General features: G+C 40.7%; 1 protein-coding gene and 1 long non-coding RNA gene across 3 annotated transcripts in view; one reads left to right on the plus strand and one right to left on the minus strand.

The window, feature by feature from the left end:
- Positions 1–3,989, plus strand: part of LOC114469295 (uncharacterized) — a 30,301-nt gene extending 26,312 nt beyond the window's left edge. Inside the window, exon 3 of the long non-coding RNA XR_003674755.1 lies at positions 3,761–3,989. This is a non-coding gene — a long non-coding RNA (uncharacterized LOC114469295). The remainder of the gene's footprint in view (positions 1–3,760) is intronic.
- Positions 626–13,844, minus strand: LOC114469289 (beta-crystallin B3-like). 2 transcript variants are annotated; one of them, XM_028456648.1, is made up of 6 exons: positions 13,795–13,844; positions 2,005–2,096; positions 1,697–1,815; positions 1,469–1,601; positions 1,226–1,368; positions 626–956 (listed from the first exon to the last, which is right to left on the minus strand). In XM_028456648.1, exons 2-6 carry the CDS (start codon positions 2,077–2,079, stop codon positions 728–730), a joined length of 699 nt encoding a protein of 232 aa, XP_028312449.1. In that variant the 5' UTR covers positions 2,080–2,096; positions 13,795–13,844; the 3' UTR covers positions 626–727. The 2 variants fall into 2 exon arrangements, with proteins under 2 accessions (XP_028312449.1, XP_028312448.1); XM_028456647.1 differs by lacking the exon at positions 13,795–13,844 and adding an exon at positions 2,342–3,302 and having other exon boundaries at positions 627–956.
- Between the last annotated feature and the right edge of the window lie 653 nt (positions 13,845–14,497).

Raw genomic sequence — 14,497 nt, forward strand, 5'->3', positions numbered from 1 at the left:
CCGCAAAATGGCTGCCGACTGCCCCCAGGGGATGGGATAAATTGCAGAGGACACGTTTATATGTGTAACAATGTGTAACATCATATACCAATAAAGTTTGAGTTTTTTTTATAAGCAAGTATTAAAAAAGGAACAAACAAACCAATGATCTTCAAAGTCAAACACCTCACTTTCTATTACTGAACACCTGATCCTGTGGTTTCATATAATTTTGTATTTTTTGGAGGATAAATAGGTTTCAAAGAGGTTTCTTCTCTGAATATTTGAATTTAGAACTGCTAATCCTCAGAACCCATCTGAGGATTACCTTCAAACTTTTGTGGTGATTTCAATCCAAACATGCAAACAGCATGAATTAATTTCCACTGTTGACGAGCAGCATCACTAGCTTACTAAAAAGGTCTCATACTTGTACTAAATTCTCCTACCAAAAGAAAAACAATATGAAATTACTCAAATGTGCACAAAGGTCATCAAAGTACCTCTGAAGGAAAACTTCTGTAATATGTAGATGACATTTACATGAAATTATCAGAATTGTGTTTGTTTTCTTTTTTTTGTAATCAACCATATTAGTTAAAGTCCTTTCTGCTCTGACCAACAGAGAAAACATCATCACCAAGAAACTCGAGGTCAAAAAGCTTTTATTCACCCCTGAAACACACATGGCACTCCTCATTGTTGTAAAGGTGGGAGTTGTGTTCTCGGAGGCAGCTGAGGGTCCTGCTCACTTTGCTCCTGCTGAAACAGGAGGAGCTGGAGCAGGGTCCGGTTCTGGGCCTGGAGTTGGATCAGGGATGGTGAAACAGCCCCTATTGTGCCACTGCATGTCCCGCACACGTCGAACAGACTGGATTTGAGGCATAGGTGCCTCCCAGTCATTCCAGTGCTTGAAATCTCCCTGTTCGAATATAAACTGGCGACCTCTGTAGCCTGGGTACATGTAGCCGACCCACCTGGAGGAATGGAAAAGTGCCATGTTGGCCTATCAGTGCTAATCCTCAGGATATTGGTATAAAATGTTATTTTTCCATATGAGGTTTCACTATTGGTCCTAGGGGGGCTCTGTCCTGCATCAAATCTAAAAAATGTGTAAATATTCTTGCATGCAGAAGGCCTTCACTTAAGTGTCGAAGAGAGAGAAGTGTAAAACATGCAGGACAGTCCCCGTCCCCGAGGAACAGGAATGAAAATTAAATTGCTTTCAACTTTCAGGGTTACTCACACTCCGTTAATAGCCTTAATGCTGGCTACACGGTCCTGAAACCCATGGCCCCACAAGCTGGGCACATCATCATCATCGATCTCCATCTTCCTTCCAGTAAAGCCTGGGTTGTCATAGAGGTGTAGCTTGTGTTCAGCACTGTCCTGTTGACATGAAAGTCCCAAAAATACTGGACTTAAAAAAAGAATGAATTGAAATGAAAAATAAGGATGGAGAATTGGGTGCTTTTAATCAGTCACCCACCACTTTTAGAGGGCGCAGAGATAAGAGTGAGTAGCTGATCTGACTGTTGGTCCAAGTGTCCCAGCGTGGATACTCGCCCTTTTCCAGGATAAATTGCTCCCCTGTGAAGCCGTGCCGGTCGTATCCCACCCAGCTAGAAGGAAACCAGAGCCAGTCATCAAAGTCATGGACTTTGATGACTGGCTCTGGACATGGACATGAATTCAAATATGAGACGAGTAGACTTACGGTCCTGACTCAACAATCAGGGAGCCAACCTTCTCCAAACCCTTTCCACGCAAATCTTTACACTCTGCTGAAAACTCCACCTTACGGCCCTGGAAGTTTTCAAACTCAAACAGCACCACCTAAACCACACCAACAAAGGGAGATGAATGTGTGAGTCACCATTAGTAGATGTAACATCTACTGAAGACCTTTATGAAGGAGATTGTAATTAGTCAGTGAAAAAGACCTTAATGCAAATATATAGAAGGTCTGTCCAGTAGCTGATCATCCTGTTGGACTCTGACCTTCATGTGTGCACAGTGAAGTACCTTATATGAGGCTCCAGCTCCACCCTGGCTCTTCCCAGCAGTCAGCTGCTCCGGGACATTATGCTGCTCCGACATCCTCCTGATCCACCACTCTTCACACAAAAACACAAAACCAGTCATTATGCATGTGCAGAGATAAACATTTAAAGACTAGGGAACGACCACAGGTTAGACCTCTAAACATGGTTATGTTCTTTTGGACCTTCAGTGGCATTGACTGCTGTTAACCATTTGTTTTATGAAGTACACTCCTGTAATCCTGTACAACCTTCAAACATGGAGCGCTGAAACTCCCTTTCCATCTCTGTGTAGATCTCCACTATCCACTAGTTTTTACCTGTCTGGCTGCCTGAAGGTGGAAACGTTACTGGTTTTCACGACCACTTGGTGTTTGGTGGGGTAGAGCCAACAGAAGGCAGGGATGAGAGGGGGGTGTATTTATGGTTTATTTCTGGCCACAGCAGCAGAAAAGAAGGAGCTGTTGATGCAGCAAGTCTAGCTCACATTGTGTCTGTAACAGTGGCTCTCAATATGCAGCTGTGTTGGCACACGGCGTGCTGCCCGTCCGCCTGCCTGCTAGCGAGCACTGTGTTTGGGCACCAGGGGAGAGAGCCAAGAGGATTCAGCAAACAAGCCTGCTCAGCACAAACGCGCACACACACAGACAATTGAGCTATATCTTGCATTAACTTTCTATACGTTCCTTCTCCCATGGCTCATTCATTGTCAAATCCTAATGGAGATTGTACGAGAGTCTTTTTGCTGACATTTTTCATTAAAATTAAAAGTTATTGTTCTCTTTTCATCCTACTTGCTTTCTCTTCTCTCTGCCCTATGTTTGAAGCTCTAATCATTGGCCTCTTAAATGGGCTCCGTTACACGTGTCAGGAAAATATCCATACTTGGCTGTAAAGAGCAACTACTTAGCTCTCAGAAACTGTTAAAAATGTGATCTCAATGGTACGTTCAGAGATGGAGGTTTCCATTAGTTTTACACAATGGGCAGAATGTGAAAAATGGTCACGAGAGAGTAAAACTGGACGTATGGTCACCCTATGTAAACATTTGAGGTCATATAAAATGTTTAGAGAGCCCACAATAATGCGCACAATTAAAAACAAAAATACTGTGTATCTTGATAAATTCTTTGTGTGTGTGTAAAGTGGTGTCGGATCCATGGAAATGAGGAGGATGCGACTTTTAAAGTGTTATGACAATTATTATATTCATCATATCATCAAATGTGTGTTCATGTGTACAATTTGTTATGTTTTAATACATGATGACTGCATTACACTTTGCACTTATACACGTCTTCATCATCCTCCAACGTTTCCACTGTTGGGAGCATCTGACTCGCTCCTTTTCTTTCTCTCAGGGTGCAACTTTTTTCCCTATCTGTATAAAAGCTTAAACTGTATACCCTGAGCCGGGGACAAGACCTTTTGGACCATCCTGCTTAGTACGGGGCCGCCTTTCCTTCCCACAGGATGGGACTCTTTTTTTTGTACTCCTTTTCATTTAGTTTTATAATAAATCTTTTTTTTTTATAAAATCATCAAGCTTTGACTGGACATCATCATTCAACAAGAGCAATAAATCATGTCTCCAAATGAGGTCAACCGCAAATTTGTCATGACAAATGTCACTGCTGACCTTTGAGGTTCTTTGTGAGCAACGAGAGGAGAGCTGTGTGCAACTTTGAGAAGAAAGGAGCATTTACAAGACACAGAGACTGATCACTTGACCTCTACAGGACCAGAGAAAGACTTCAGACCAGGACCAGAGAAGAATTTTAGGACCAGGAAGACCAGAAAAGGACTGTAGGATCAGGAGTTTGCCATGGCCCTGCAAATGGCAGTAGGTAAGACATGTTTCAATTAGTGTTATCTGATAGGCATATTTTAATCATTTTAGCACTAAACATACATTATGATTTATAATTGTCATGATTCTGTAGGTCTGTCTGAATCAGGTTTGGGGCTTGAGACATGTATGTTTTATATTATAGGCTTACAGAAAATGGTTTTAGCATAATGAAAATCAAGAAATGCTGATAGTTTGTCATTTGTTATGTGTTACTTTTGCTTCTGTGATCATTTTACTCTGATGTAACATTTGAAGTGAGCGTTTAGGTTGCTGAGACTGTTTTGCAGAGGTGTATTTAACAAAAAAGTAGATGTACTTAAGTCCTGCACTGAGGTAGCTTTGATTGAAATGTATACTTTATTCCAGTCTATTTTTACTTAATATTTTTGAGAGAAAATTGATACTTTGACTTCATTACACTTCCCACAACAACCAAAGTACTTTTTGCTTTTGTTTGTTTTTAAGCAGCCAATAACATTCAATCAAACTGAAAAAATGTTGTTGACTGGGTAAAATGTAGAATGGATGCTGTTTGCATTGCTTGTGATTGAATATTTCTTTGATTTATTCTACTAATGCCAGTGAGTAGAATAAAGTAAATTGTTGGAAGTAAATAATCATTACTTCCAACAATGATTATTTTCTCGAAGGATTTCTCCTCATTTAAGTTTAAATGGCTTATTTCCCCCCTCTTATTTGCCAAGGGAGACCCCCGTAGCCCGTAGCAGGCTGGTATTTAGGCCAAGGCCTCCTCTTCCATGCTGAACATTCCCAACAATGTCAGCATGTCTGAGAGCTGATGTTGCCTCCTCCACTGCTGTTGCTGGAGTCCATTTGCGCCCAGTAGCTAAGATTGGTGGGTTGTTTCTCACCACTTTGTCTTTGGATTCGTTCAGTGTCACCTGTAGTCATGTTTTAGCGCACTTGAACTCCTCTGTGAGACTGGTGAGGGGCAACTTGAGAACACCATCTCCATAGAGGCCTATGCTGGAGAGGCATCGCAGAAGTCCAAGCCACTTTTTGATGTATGCTGTGACTTCTCTTTCCAGCTTCTCTACTGTTGAGATAGGGACTTCATACACTGCAAGGGGCCACAGGGTAGAAGACCAAATTGAAGGCACCAAATCTTTAACTTCCCAGGTAACTGGGTGTTATCGATGGACTGTAGGCCAGCGCTGATGTCCTTGCACAGCTGTTGCACCTGGTACCTGTCCTTCAGGCTTGTGTCGTAGCACCTTCCGAGGCTTTTGAATGGCTGTTCAGATACTGTATGATAAAAAATCACTGGAAAACCACTTATCTGTTCATTTTGGATGTCTCTCCGTTTTCCGCTCTCTAGTTCCCGCCTGCTTTGTGCCCGCTGGCTTTCTCGACCTCAATCTCCTCTGCCATAAAGGTCAAAGCCAGGGTCAGCTGTATGCTCTCTCCTCCTGTCCTGGCTGCATTAAACTCATCTTAAAACAAGCTCTAAAACAACGCAAATCATCATTGACTCCTCACTACAGAACCTCTAGTGCCAGTTTAACTTTGCTGTGCCTGTAAAGCTCTGCCCGTGTTTCGTGTAGCACAGCGGCACTCCTTGAAAACGTGATCAGCTTTAATCCTCTTCACCTGCTCAGTGTTCAAACTGTTATGCCTGGTTAACTAAGAATAACTCAGTCCATGTTGTCTTTTAGTTCTTTTTATTCCAGCTTTTTGTCCGTGCCTCGTAAGTACACATTCACAGTCAGCAAGCTACCTCAAGTACAACCGTTTCAGTGGGAACTTCTGGTTCACAAAATAAAAGTCAGTTGGAGCAACGTTATTAGAATAGTACATTCTAACATCTCATCAGAGCTTCAGTAAAATGCATGTTGAAATAATTAATTAATACAAAATTAACTAATGAAACACAATAATGAAAACAATCAAAGTTTATACTTAAGGAGAGGTGAGGACGCGAGAGAGAGGTAAGTCACGCGAGACAGTCTGTGAAAATTCAACATGGCGGCTCACTGCCTTGACTAGCTTACCAACTTTGTTTACTTGCACATTAACGCTTCTTACCGTTAAATCCACGCCACAAACGAGAGCCAACCACGCGCCCTCTCACCAGCCAGAGTGGAGGACCTCGAAGAGTTTATCGACCGATATTACGCCGAGTACGTGATGGAAACCAGACTGAAAGCTGCGAGCACATCAGGTAAGTCTGCTAAACGCCGTAAAAATGAATCGACATCGACAGACACGTCAGATCTGGAGGCAGAATCTCACACCGAGGTCCTAAAATCCATCAACAAGAGGCTGGGTGTGGTCGACTTGCTGCACCAAGATTTTCAGGAAAGCCTGGAATCTCGCAGTATGCGAGATTGGATATCCAGGACTGTAATATCCAGGACAATGTAATATTCTCAGGCATCCCAGAAACCCCCAACGACGACCCAGAGGCTCTGCTGAAAAACTTAATGTCTTCTGCGCTTAAAATCCCGGCAGAAACCGTGAAAAACATCACCTTTCACCGTGTCCATCGTCTCGGTCCACGCAGAGGTAACCACCCACACCCTATCATTGCCAAATTTGAACACTTTCAACAGAAAATCCAGGTTAAAAGTAAAGGTAGGGAACTTAAAGGTACGCAATTCGGCATGAATGATCAATTCCCTCGAGAAATAAATGAATGCCGAAAAACCCTGTATCCTACAGTATATTCAAAGAAAACCGACAGAGAGGCCGTAATTCAAAACTGGTCGTAGACAAGCTTTACATTGATGGTCAACTGTTTAGGGATTCTAACGTCACCCCCTGGCTCTACTAAGAAAAATGAAATAAAATAAAACATTTAATAAAATAAATTTAAAAAAGAAAATTAAAATTAAAAAAAAAGAAAGAAAAAAAAACAACAACAAAAAAAAACAGGTGATTTATGAGTTAATTATGAAAGGATAATTCTCCACTCATGGTGTAGTTAAGGTAGCACTATTTGAAAGGTAAAATGTGTGTGTGTGTGTGTATATATATATGTAGGTATGTGTGTGTATATCTATATATGTGTGTATGTATGTTAACAAAATAAAAAAACAAACAAAATAAACAGAAAAAATTAAATAAAAATAATAATAATTCAAAATGTATGTATATATATATATTTATCTGAAATAATTGAAATAATTCAAAAGGAAAATAAAATATAATCATGGATATGTGTGCATAAGTGAGTGTGTATGTGTGTGTGTGTATATAGGCTTGCACAGATGTTGGTAAACATATAGGCGCGTACAGTTTCACAGGACACTCTCTACCCCCATGTCACCTCTTTCTACTCCAACCCCTAACCTTTTTTTTTTTTTCACATCCACTCAATACCCCCCCTCCTACGCTTTATATATTTACCCCTTGCATGTTTTATTCTTTTGGTACTGGTTGTTGTTGTTGTATGTTTGTGCTTCTCACTAACCTTCTCAACCCAGCCCCTTACCCCATGGTGGTATCGCATGATAAGTACTTCTTCTCTTTTTTTCTTGCATCGAAGTCTCTCACAACACAGCTGGGCACAAATGCTCTCAGACTCTTGGTTATGCTCACATTCGTATGGACTAAACCGCACTCCTTTCCATGTCTCAGTAACATCTTGGAATGTGCGTGGCATTAGCTCGCAGGCTAAAAAGATTAAGATATTTGATTATGTATCAAGATTAAGCAGACATTGTTTTCTTTCAAGAAACTCACTTAAATCAGAAGAAAAATCTCTGACAGACTCAAATTTTAACAAGATATATAAATCGTGTTTCAATTCCAGGCAAAGAGGAGTCTCGGTTCTTTTCAACAAAAGGTTGCTCTTTAACATAATCAACTCCACCATAGACCCAGAAGGTAGATATATTATTATCAAAGTGGTAATCTATAATAAATGTTTCACAATTCTAAACCTCTATGCCCCCAATAATGACAACCCTGAATTCTTCCACAGAGTTTTTTCAGAGTTATCGGACCTTTCTGCAGACTCATCATTAATCATCGGAGGTGACTTCAAACTGACACTCAACACATCATTAGACAGATCCAGTAAGTGCCCAAATACAAAACCATCTCGATCTGCTAAAGTATTAATGAATTACATGGATGATCTTGGAATAGGTGACGTATGGAGACTGAACAATCCAACTAAAAAAGAATACACCTTCTTCTCCCCTGTGCATAAATCCTTCTCCCGAATTGACTTTTTTCTCTCAAACAATTCCATCGCACATAAGATTTCCTCTAAAATACATCCTATAATTATTAGCGATCATGCCCCGATATCCCTCACCCTGAAGTGTGAATCTAATCAGAAATTATCCTCTCTGTGGCGCTTTAATACTTCATTACTTAATGACAGTGAATTTGGTAAAATAATAAGAAAAGAATGGGAGGACTTTCTATTAACAAACGATTCCCTGGAAGTGTCACCGTCCTTACTATGGGAAACCGGCAAGGCTGTCATCAGAGGGAAGATTATATCATACTCTTCTTATAAGAAAAAACAGGAACAGATAGCAGAAAAAAACGATTGAAGAAAAAAATTAAGAAACTTACGGAAGAATACGCAGCTAACCCGTCTGAACTTTTATGGAAAAAACTCCAAAATACAAAACTTAATCTGGACATAATTTTATCTAACAAACGGATTTTATTTTACAGCAATTACGGTACAAAAACTTTGACTACAATAATAAATCAGGCAAATATTTAGCAAATCAGCTTAAACACAACAAAGAAAACTATTTCATAGCGGCAATCTCTGATAATTCAGGTCAAACTTTAAACTTACCTCAGGACATTAATAAGATTTTTCATGATTGTTATCAAAATTTATACTCATCTAACTTAAACCCTGACCCTGAAGATATTAAAACCTTCCTCAATAACTTAAACCTACCACAGCTCACCATAGATCAGAAAACCACCTTAGACTCATCATTAACCTTACAAGAACTACAAAATGCTTTGGATAGCATGTCAACAGGCAAAGCACCAGGTCCAGATGGGTTCCCTGCTGAATTCCTAAAACATTTCTGGTCAATGCTGGCTCCGCTCTTTTTCAGAGTCGTAACAGAGATTAAAAATAAATGTTACGTAGGAGGCCACATGAATACAGCAAACATTAAATTACGACTTAAACCAGACAAAAAACCTATTTTACCCTCAAGCTACCATCCCATCTCACTTATTAACACAGACATAAAAATTATTTCCAAAGCACTTACTTCCAGGTTAGAGGAAGTAGTACAGTCAATTATATACCAAGACCAGACAGGATTTATTAAAAATAAACACTCCACAGACAATGTTAGAAGGCTGTTTAATTTGATCAACATGGCACAAAACTCTAAAAAGAAAACAATAATCTTGTCACTTGACGCAGAAAAAGCATTCGATAGAGTCAACTGGTCATTCCTCCTTGCTGTCCTTGGGAAATTTGGCTTTGGAGAATCATTCATACAATGGACTAATACTAATACTATACTCTAAACCTAAGGCCTCAGTAACCACAAACAAAATAACATCCCAAAGCGTCACACTGCAGAGGGGAACCAGACAAGGTTGCCCACTATCACCTTTGCTTTTTGCAATATTTGTTGAACCTCTCGCAGCAGCTGTTCGTCAGAATACTGTTATTAAAGGAATCCACTCATCCATTTCAGAACACAAAATTAATCTTTATGCGGATGATACTGTATATTACTCTATCTGGAAGAACCCCAATCCTCATTAGAAGAAGTGTTTAAACTAATAAACAGCTTCTCAAAAATTATCAGACTAAATAAATCAATTTATTTTATTGCAATAACAAAACATGCATTGCTGTCTCATAATGATTGCACTTCTTGTAGTGCTGACCTTTGACAGCATGTGCAGACGAGAAAAAAAACAAAAAAAAAAACGTATACTTCAATCAATCAATCAATCTTTATTTGTATAGCGCCAAATCATAACCAATGGTATCTCAAGACACTTTACAGTAGAACAGTCTTAAGGACGGACTCTTCATTTTATGGATACACACATATGCATATATACGTATATACACATACATATGTATCCCACACCCAACATGAATTCATCATGGCGGCAAGGAAAACCTTCTGTTAAGCAGCAGGAACCTTGTGTGGATCCCATTCCTATGATGAACAGCCATCCACGTTATGCTGTGTTGGGTGTGTGCAGAGGAAAGGGTGGAGACAGAGCCGCTGAGACTCTGTAACTCCACACTGAGGATCCCACGGACCTGCAAGACAAAAGCCAGAAGGAGTACAGGAGCAAACACACAAGGGAAGAAGCAGACATAGAGGGAGTGTTTGAGAGAGGAATGGGACCCTCTCCGGTCCCTCTCTAACCTAAATGACCTCTCTCTTAACGCCCTCTCCAACCTCTCTCCAACCGAGCATGCCAGACCCCCCCCCCCGGCAGTCTATGCCTATTGCATCTTAACTATGAGCTATCAGCTGGTTCCTAACTAAAAGCTTTACCAAAGAGGAATGTTTTGAGCCTAACCTTAAAGGTAGAGAGGGTGTCTGCCCCCCGAACCGTGGTTGGTAGATGGTTCCAGAGAAGTGGGGCCTGATAACTGAAAGCTCTTCCTCCTATACTACTTTTAGAGACAAATGGAACAACGAGTAGTCCAGCATTTTGAGAGCGTAGTGTTCTGAGGGGATTGTATGGCACTACAAGCTCCTTGAGATAGACTGGTGCCTGTCCATTTAGGGCTTTATAAGTGAGAAGAAGAATCTTGAATTCTATTCTATATTTTATGGGAAGCCAATGCAGAGAGGCTAATACAGGAGTAATGTGATCTCTTCTCCTAGTTTTAGTCAGTACACGTGCTGCAGCATTTTGAACCAGCTGAAGTGTCTTAAGCGACTTGCTCGGGCAGCCTGCTAAAAGAGAATTACAATAATCCAGTCTAGAGGTAACAAAAGCATGGACTAGTTTTTCGGCGTCACCCTGAGACAGGATAGGTCTGATTTTAGCAATGTTACGGAGATGAAAGAAGGCAGTTCTTGAAGTTTGTTTTATGTGAGAGTTGAAGGATAAGTCCTGATCAAATAGAACCCCAAGGTTTCTAACAGTTGTGCTTTGTGCCAGAGTAATGCCATCTAGGGCAGTTAGGCTAGCAGGTTTCTCTAAGGTGTCGTGGGCCCCGTACAATGACCTCAGTCTTGTCTGAGTTGAGAAGAAGAAAATTTTGGTCCATCCAGGCCCTAATGTCCTTTAGACAGGCCTCAAGTTTAGATAGCTGATTTGTCTCACCTGGCTTCATTGATACATACAGTTGGGTATCATCAGCATAGCAGTGAAAGTTAACAGAGTATTTTCTCATAACATTACCAAGGGGGATCATATAGATACAGAAGAGGATTGGACCTAGCACAGAGCCCTGAGGAACCCCCGTAGCTTACTTTAGTGTACACAGAAGACTTATTATTCACGTGTACAAACTGGTACCTATCAGATAGTTAGGACTTAAACCAGTTTAGGGCAGTCCCTGTGATTCCAAGTAATTTCTCTAATCTCTCTAGTAGAATATAGTGATCTATAGTGTCAAAAGCTGCACTAAGATCTAATAAAACCAGCACTGAGAGTCATCCTTCATCTGAAGCCCAGAGTAGATCATTAGTTACTTTAACTAAAGCAGTCTCTGTGCTGTGTTGAGCTCTGAAACCTGACTGGAAGTCCTCGAACAGGCTGTTGTTTTGAAGAAATTCACAGAGCTGAGCCGCCACAACTTTCTCAAGAATCTTTGAAATAAAAGGAAGATTAGATATAGGCCTGTAGTTTGCTAAAGTGCTGGAATCAAGAGTAGGTTTTTTGAGAAGGGGTTTGATTACAGCTACTTTAAAGGACTGTGGCACGTAGCCTATTGATAGGGATATATTTATTGTCTCCAACAAAGATGGGCAGACCAGGGGAATAACTTCTTTAAACAGCTTAGTTGGGATCGGATCTGAAAGGCAGGTCGATGGTTTGGAGGATGAAATAATAGAGTTAAATTCCTGAAGTCCTATATGTGTGAAACAGTTTAGGTTAGGCCTATTTACATTTAATGGTACAGCAGGCCCAGGTGAAGGCAGGGAGTGGCTAATTTTATCTCTAATCTTATGAATTTTATTGTTAAAAAATGTCATAAAGTCCTCACAGCTGAGGGCTAGAGGAATCATGGGCTCAATAGAGCTCTGACTTTGTGTTAGCCTGGCTACAGTGCTGAAAAGGTACCTCGGATTATTTTTATTTTCTTCAATTAGTGAGGAATAGTATGTAGATCGACTATGTCGTAAGGCTGTCATGTATTTACAATGGCTTTCTTGCCAGAGTATTCGTGACTCCTCTGTTTTATTGGAGCGCCACATTCTCTCTAATTTACGGGTTGTTTGTTTGAGTGTGTGAGTTTCAGAGCTAAACCACGGAGCTTTCCTCTGACGTTTAATAGTTTTTTCCCTCAATGGGGCAATTGAGTCCAAGGTGGATTTTAGTAGGCTAGCAGAGCTATCGACAAGCAGATCCAGTTGAGAGGGGTTATAATTAATATCATAGTTATTTATTGGATGGTGCACTGAGTTTAAGGCAGCAGGAATGGCCTCTTTAAATTTAGCCACAGCACTATTGGACAGATTTCTACTCGTAACTATTTTATTGCACAGTGTGAGATCCTCTAGGATAATGTTAAAAGATATTAAAAAGTGATCTGATAGCAGAGGATTTTCAGGGTAGACTTTTAGTTCATTAATATCAAGGCCATATGTTAGAACAAGATCAAGAGTATGATTTAAACGATGAGTAGCTTCATTAATAGTTTGAAAAAAGCCAACTGAGTCTATTAGGGACATAAAGGCTGAGCTCAGGCTATCACTATCTTTGTCCACATGGATATTAAAATCTCCTACTATCAGTATTTTATCAGAACTGAGGACTAAGTTTGATATAAACTCAGAGAATTCTGATAGAAATTCAGAATAAGGGCCTGGAGGACGGTAAATTATCGCAAATAAGACTGGCTGGCAGGTTTTTGATTCGGTATGAGATAAATTTAGAACCAGGCTTTCAAAGGAAGTGTAACTGGCCTTTGGTTTAGGATAGATTAGGAGAGAGGAATGATAAATAGCTGCTACACCACCTCCACGGCCTATGTCTCGTGGCATATGAGTATTTAAATGACTGGGAGGAGTGGCTTCATTTAAACTAACATATTCATCATGATACAGCCATGTTTCAGTTAAACAGAATAAATCAAAGTTATTTGAGATTTGGATCTCAGTGATCTAATATTTAATAGAGCACATCTAATGGTTTTATGTTTTGGTGTTTCTAGATTTGAGATTTTAATTTTTTTCAGATTTTTATAATTGATAGCTCTTTTATTTGATTTTATGTTAAAATCATTGTGAAATATGGGTCGGGGGACAGACACCGTCTCCATAAAATAATATTCATCACCATCACAACAGTTGTCATGGCGATGAACACAGCTATCATAATAGCAATGGGAGGGAAACTGTCCTAAGGCAAGCGCAGAGGGGCGTGGAGGACTCCCCCTCTGTAACATGGTCTCATTCATGAGATGTCATAACAGTGACTGTGCCATGTTTTCTGATAGTAGAGATGCTCCCTCCAAAGTAGGATGGATTCCATCTCTTCCTATCAGGTTCGGTTTTCCCCAGAAGGATCTCCAATTATCAGTGAAGCCCACCTCGTTTTCTGGACACCACCTCGATAGCCAGCGGTTAAATGATGACATGCGGCTATACATGTCATCACTGGTCAGATTTGGTAAGGGACCAGAGAAAATTACGGAGTCCGACATTGTTTTAGCATAAGCACAAACTGATTCAATGTTCACTTTGGTTGCTTCCGACTGACGACGTCGGGAGTCATTAGTGCCGACATGGAGGACTATCCTATCAAACTTACGGTTACTCTTTGCCAGCAACTTTAGATTTGATTCTATGTCGCCCGCTCTGGCCCCTGGGATGCACCTCACGATGCCCGCTGACTTCGCTAGCTTCACGTTTCTCACTATGGAGTCGCCAATTATCAGAGTTTGTTCCCCGGTGAGTGTGTTGTCCTCACGGAGGGGGGAGAACCTGTTTGAGACGTGAACATGGTGGTGTCCCGAGCGGCTTTTTGACCTTCGACTATGCTTACCACGGACAGTAACCCACTCATTGCTGGCCGGGGGGGAGGCTAAGCTAGAGCTAGCACGGTCCGCACCGGCTAGGTCCTGCTTGCTAGCTTCGGTTTTGGTATCACCGCTTCTCCAGATTGTTGATCCTCGCCTCCATATCTAACAGTACGCTACACTTTATGCAACTACCATTGTCCCTAAAGGAGGACGAGGAGTAACTAAACATCTGACACACCGGGCAGGAGAGCGGAGGGGAGGAGAGAGAAGCCATAGGTGCTAAATTTAAGCTAAGCTAAGGACAAAAGGAAGTTTAAAGGAGATTACACTGCCTATAAGAGGCGAGATTGCTTTTTACTTAACCTCCGTACGTTTAACTCTACGGTAAAAAATTAAAACAAGTGTTTTCAAGGCTAAAATATCAATGACAACAAGTTTGATTAGAGTTAGCAGAACACAGTAGTAGAGCGCTGCAAGCAGCGGTAGAGTGTA

Source organism: Gouania willdenowi, chromosome 9 (genome assembly GCF_900634775.1).
Source record: "Gouania willdenowi chromosome 9, fGouWil2.1, whole genome shotgun sequence".
Taxonomy (NCBI): Eukaryota; Metazoa; Chordata; class Actinopteri; order Blenniiformes; family Gobiesocidae; genus Gouania; species Gouania willdenowi.

Excerpts from the sequence above, each read along its gene's own strand:
- LOC114469289 (XM_028456648.1), bottom strand. The coding sequence starts at position 2,079 with ATGTCGGAGCAGCATAATGTCCCGGAGCAGCTGACTGCTGGGAAGAGC. Across the intron at positions 1,816-2,004 it reads GAGCTGGAGCCTCATATAAG|GTGGTGCTGTTTGAGTTTGA; the intron begins GTACTTCACTGT and ends GGTGTGGTTTAG. Across the intron at positions 957-1,225 it reads ATTAAGGCTATTAACGGAGT|GTGGGTCGGCTACATGTACC; the intron begins GTGAGTAACCCT and ends CCATTCCTCCAG.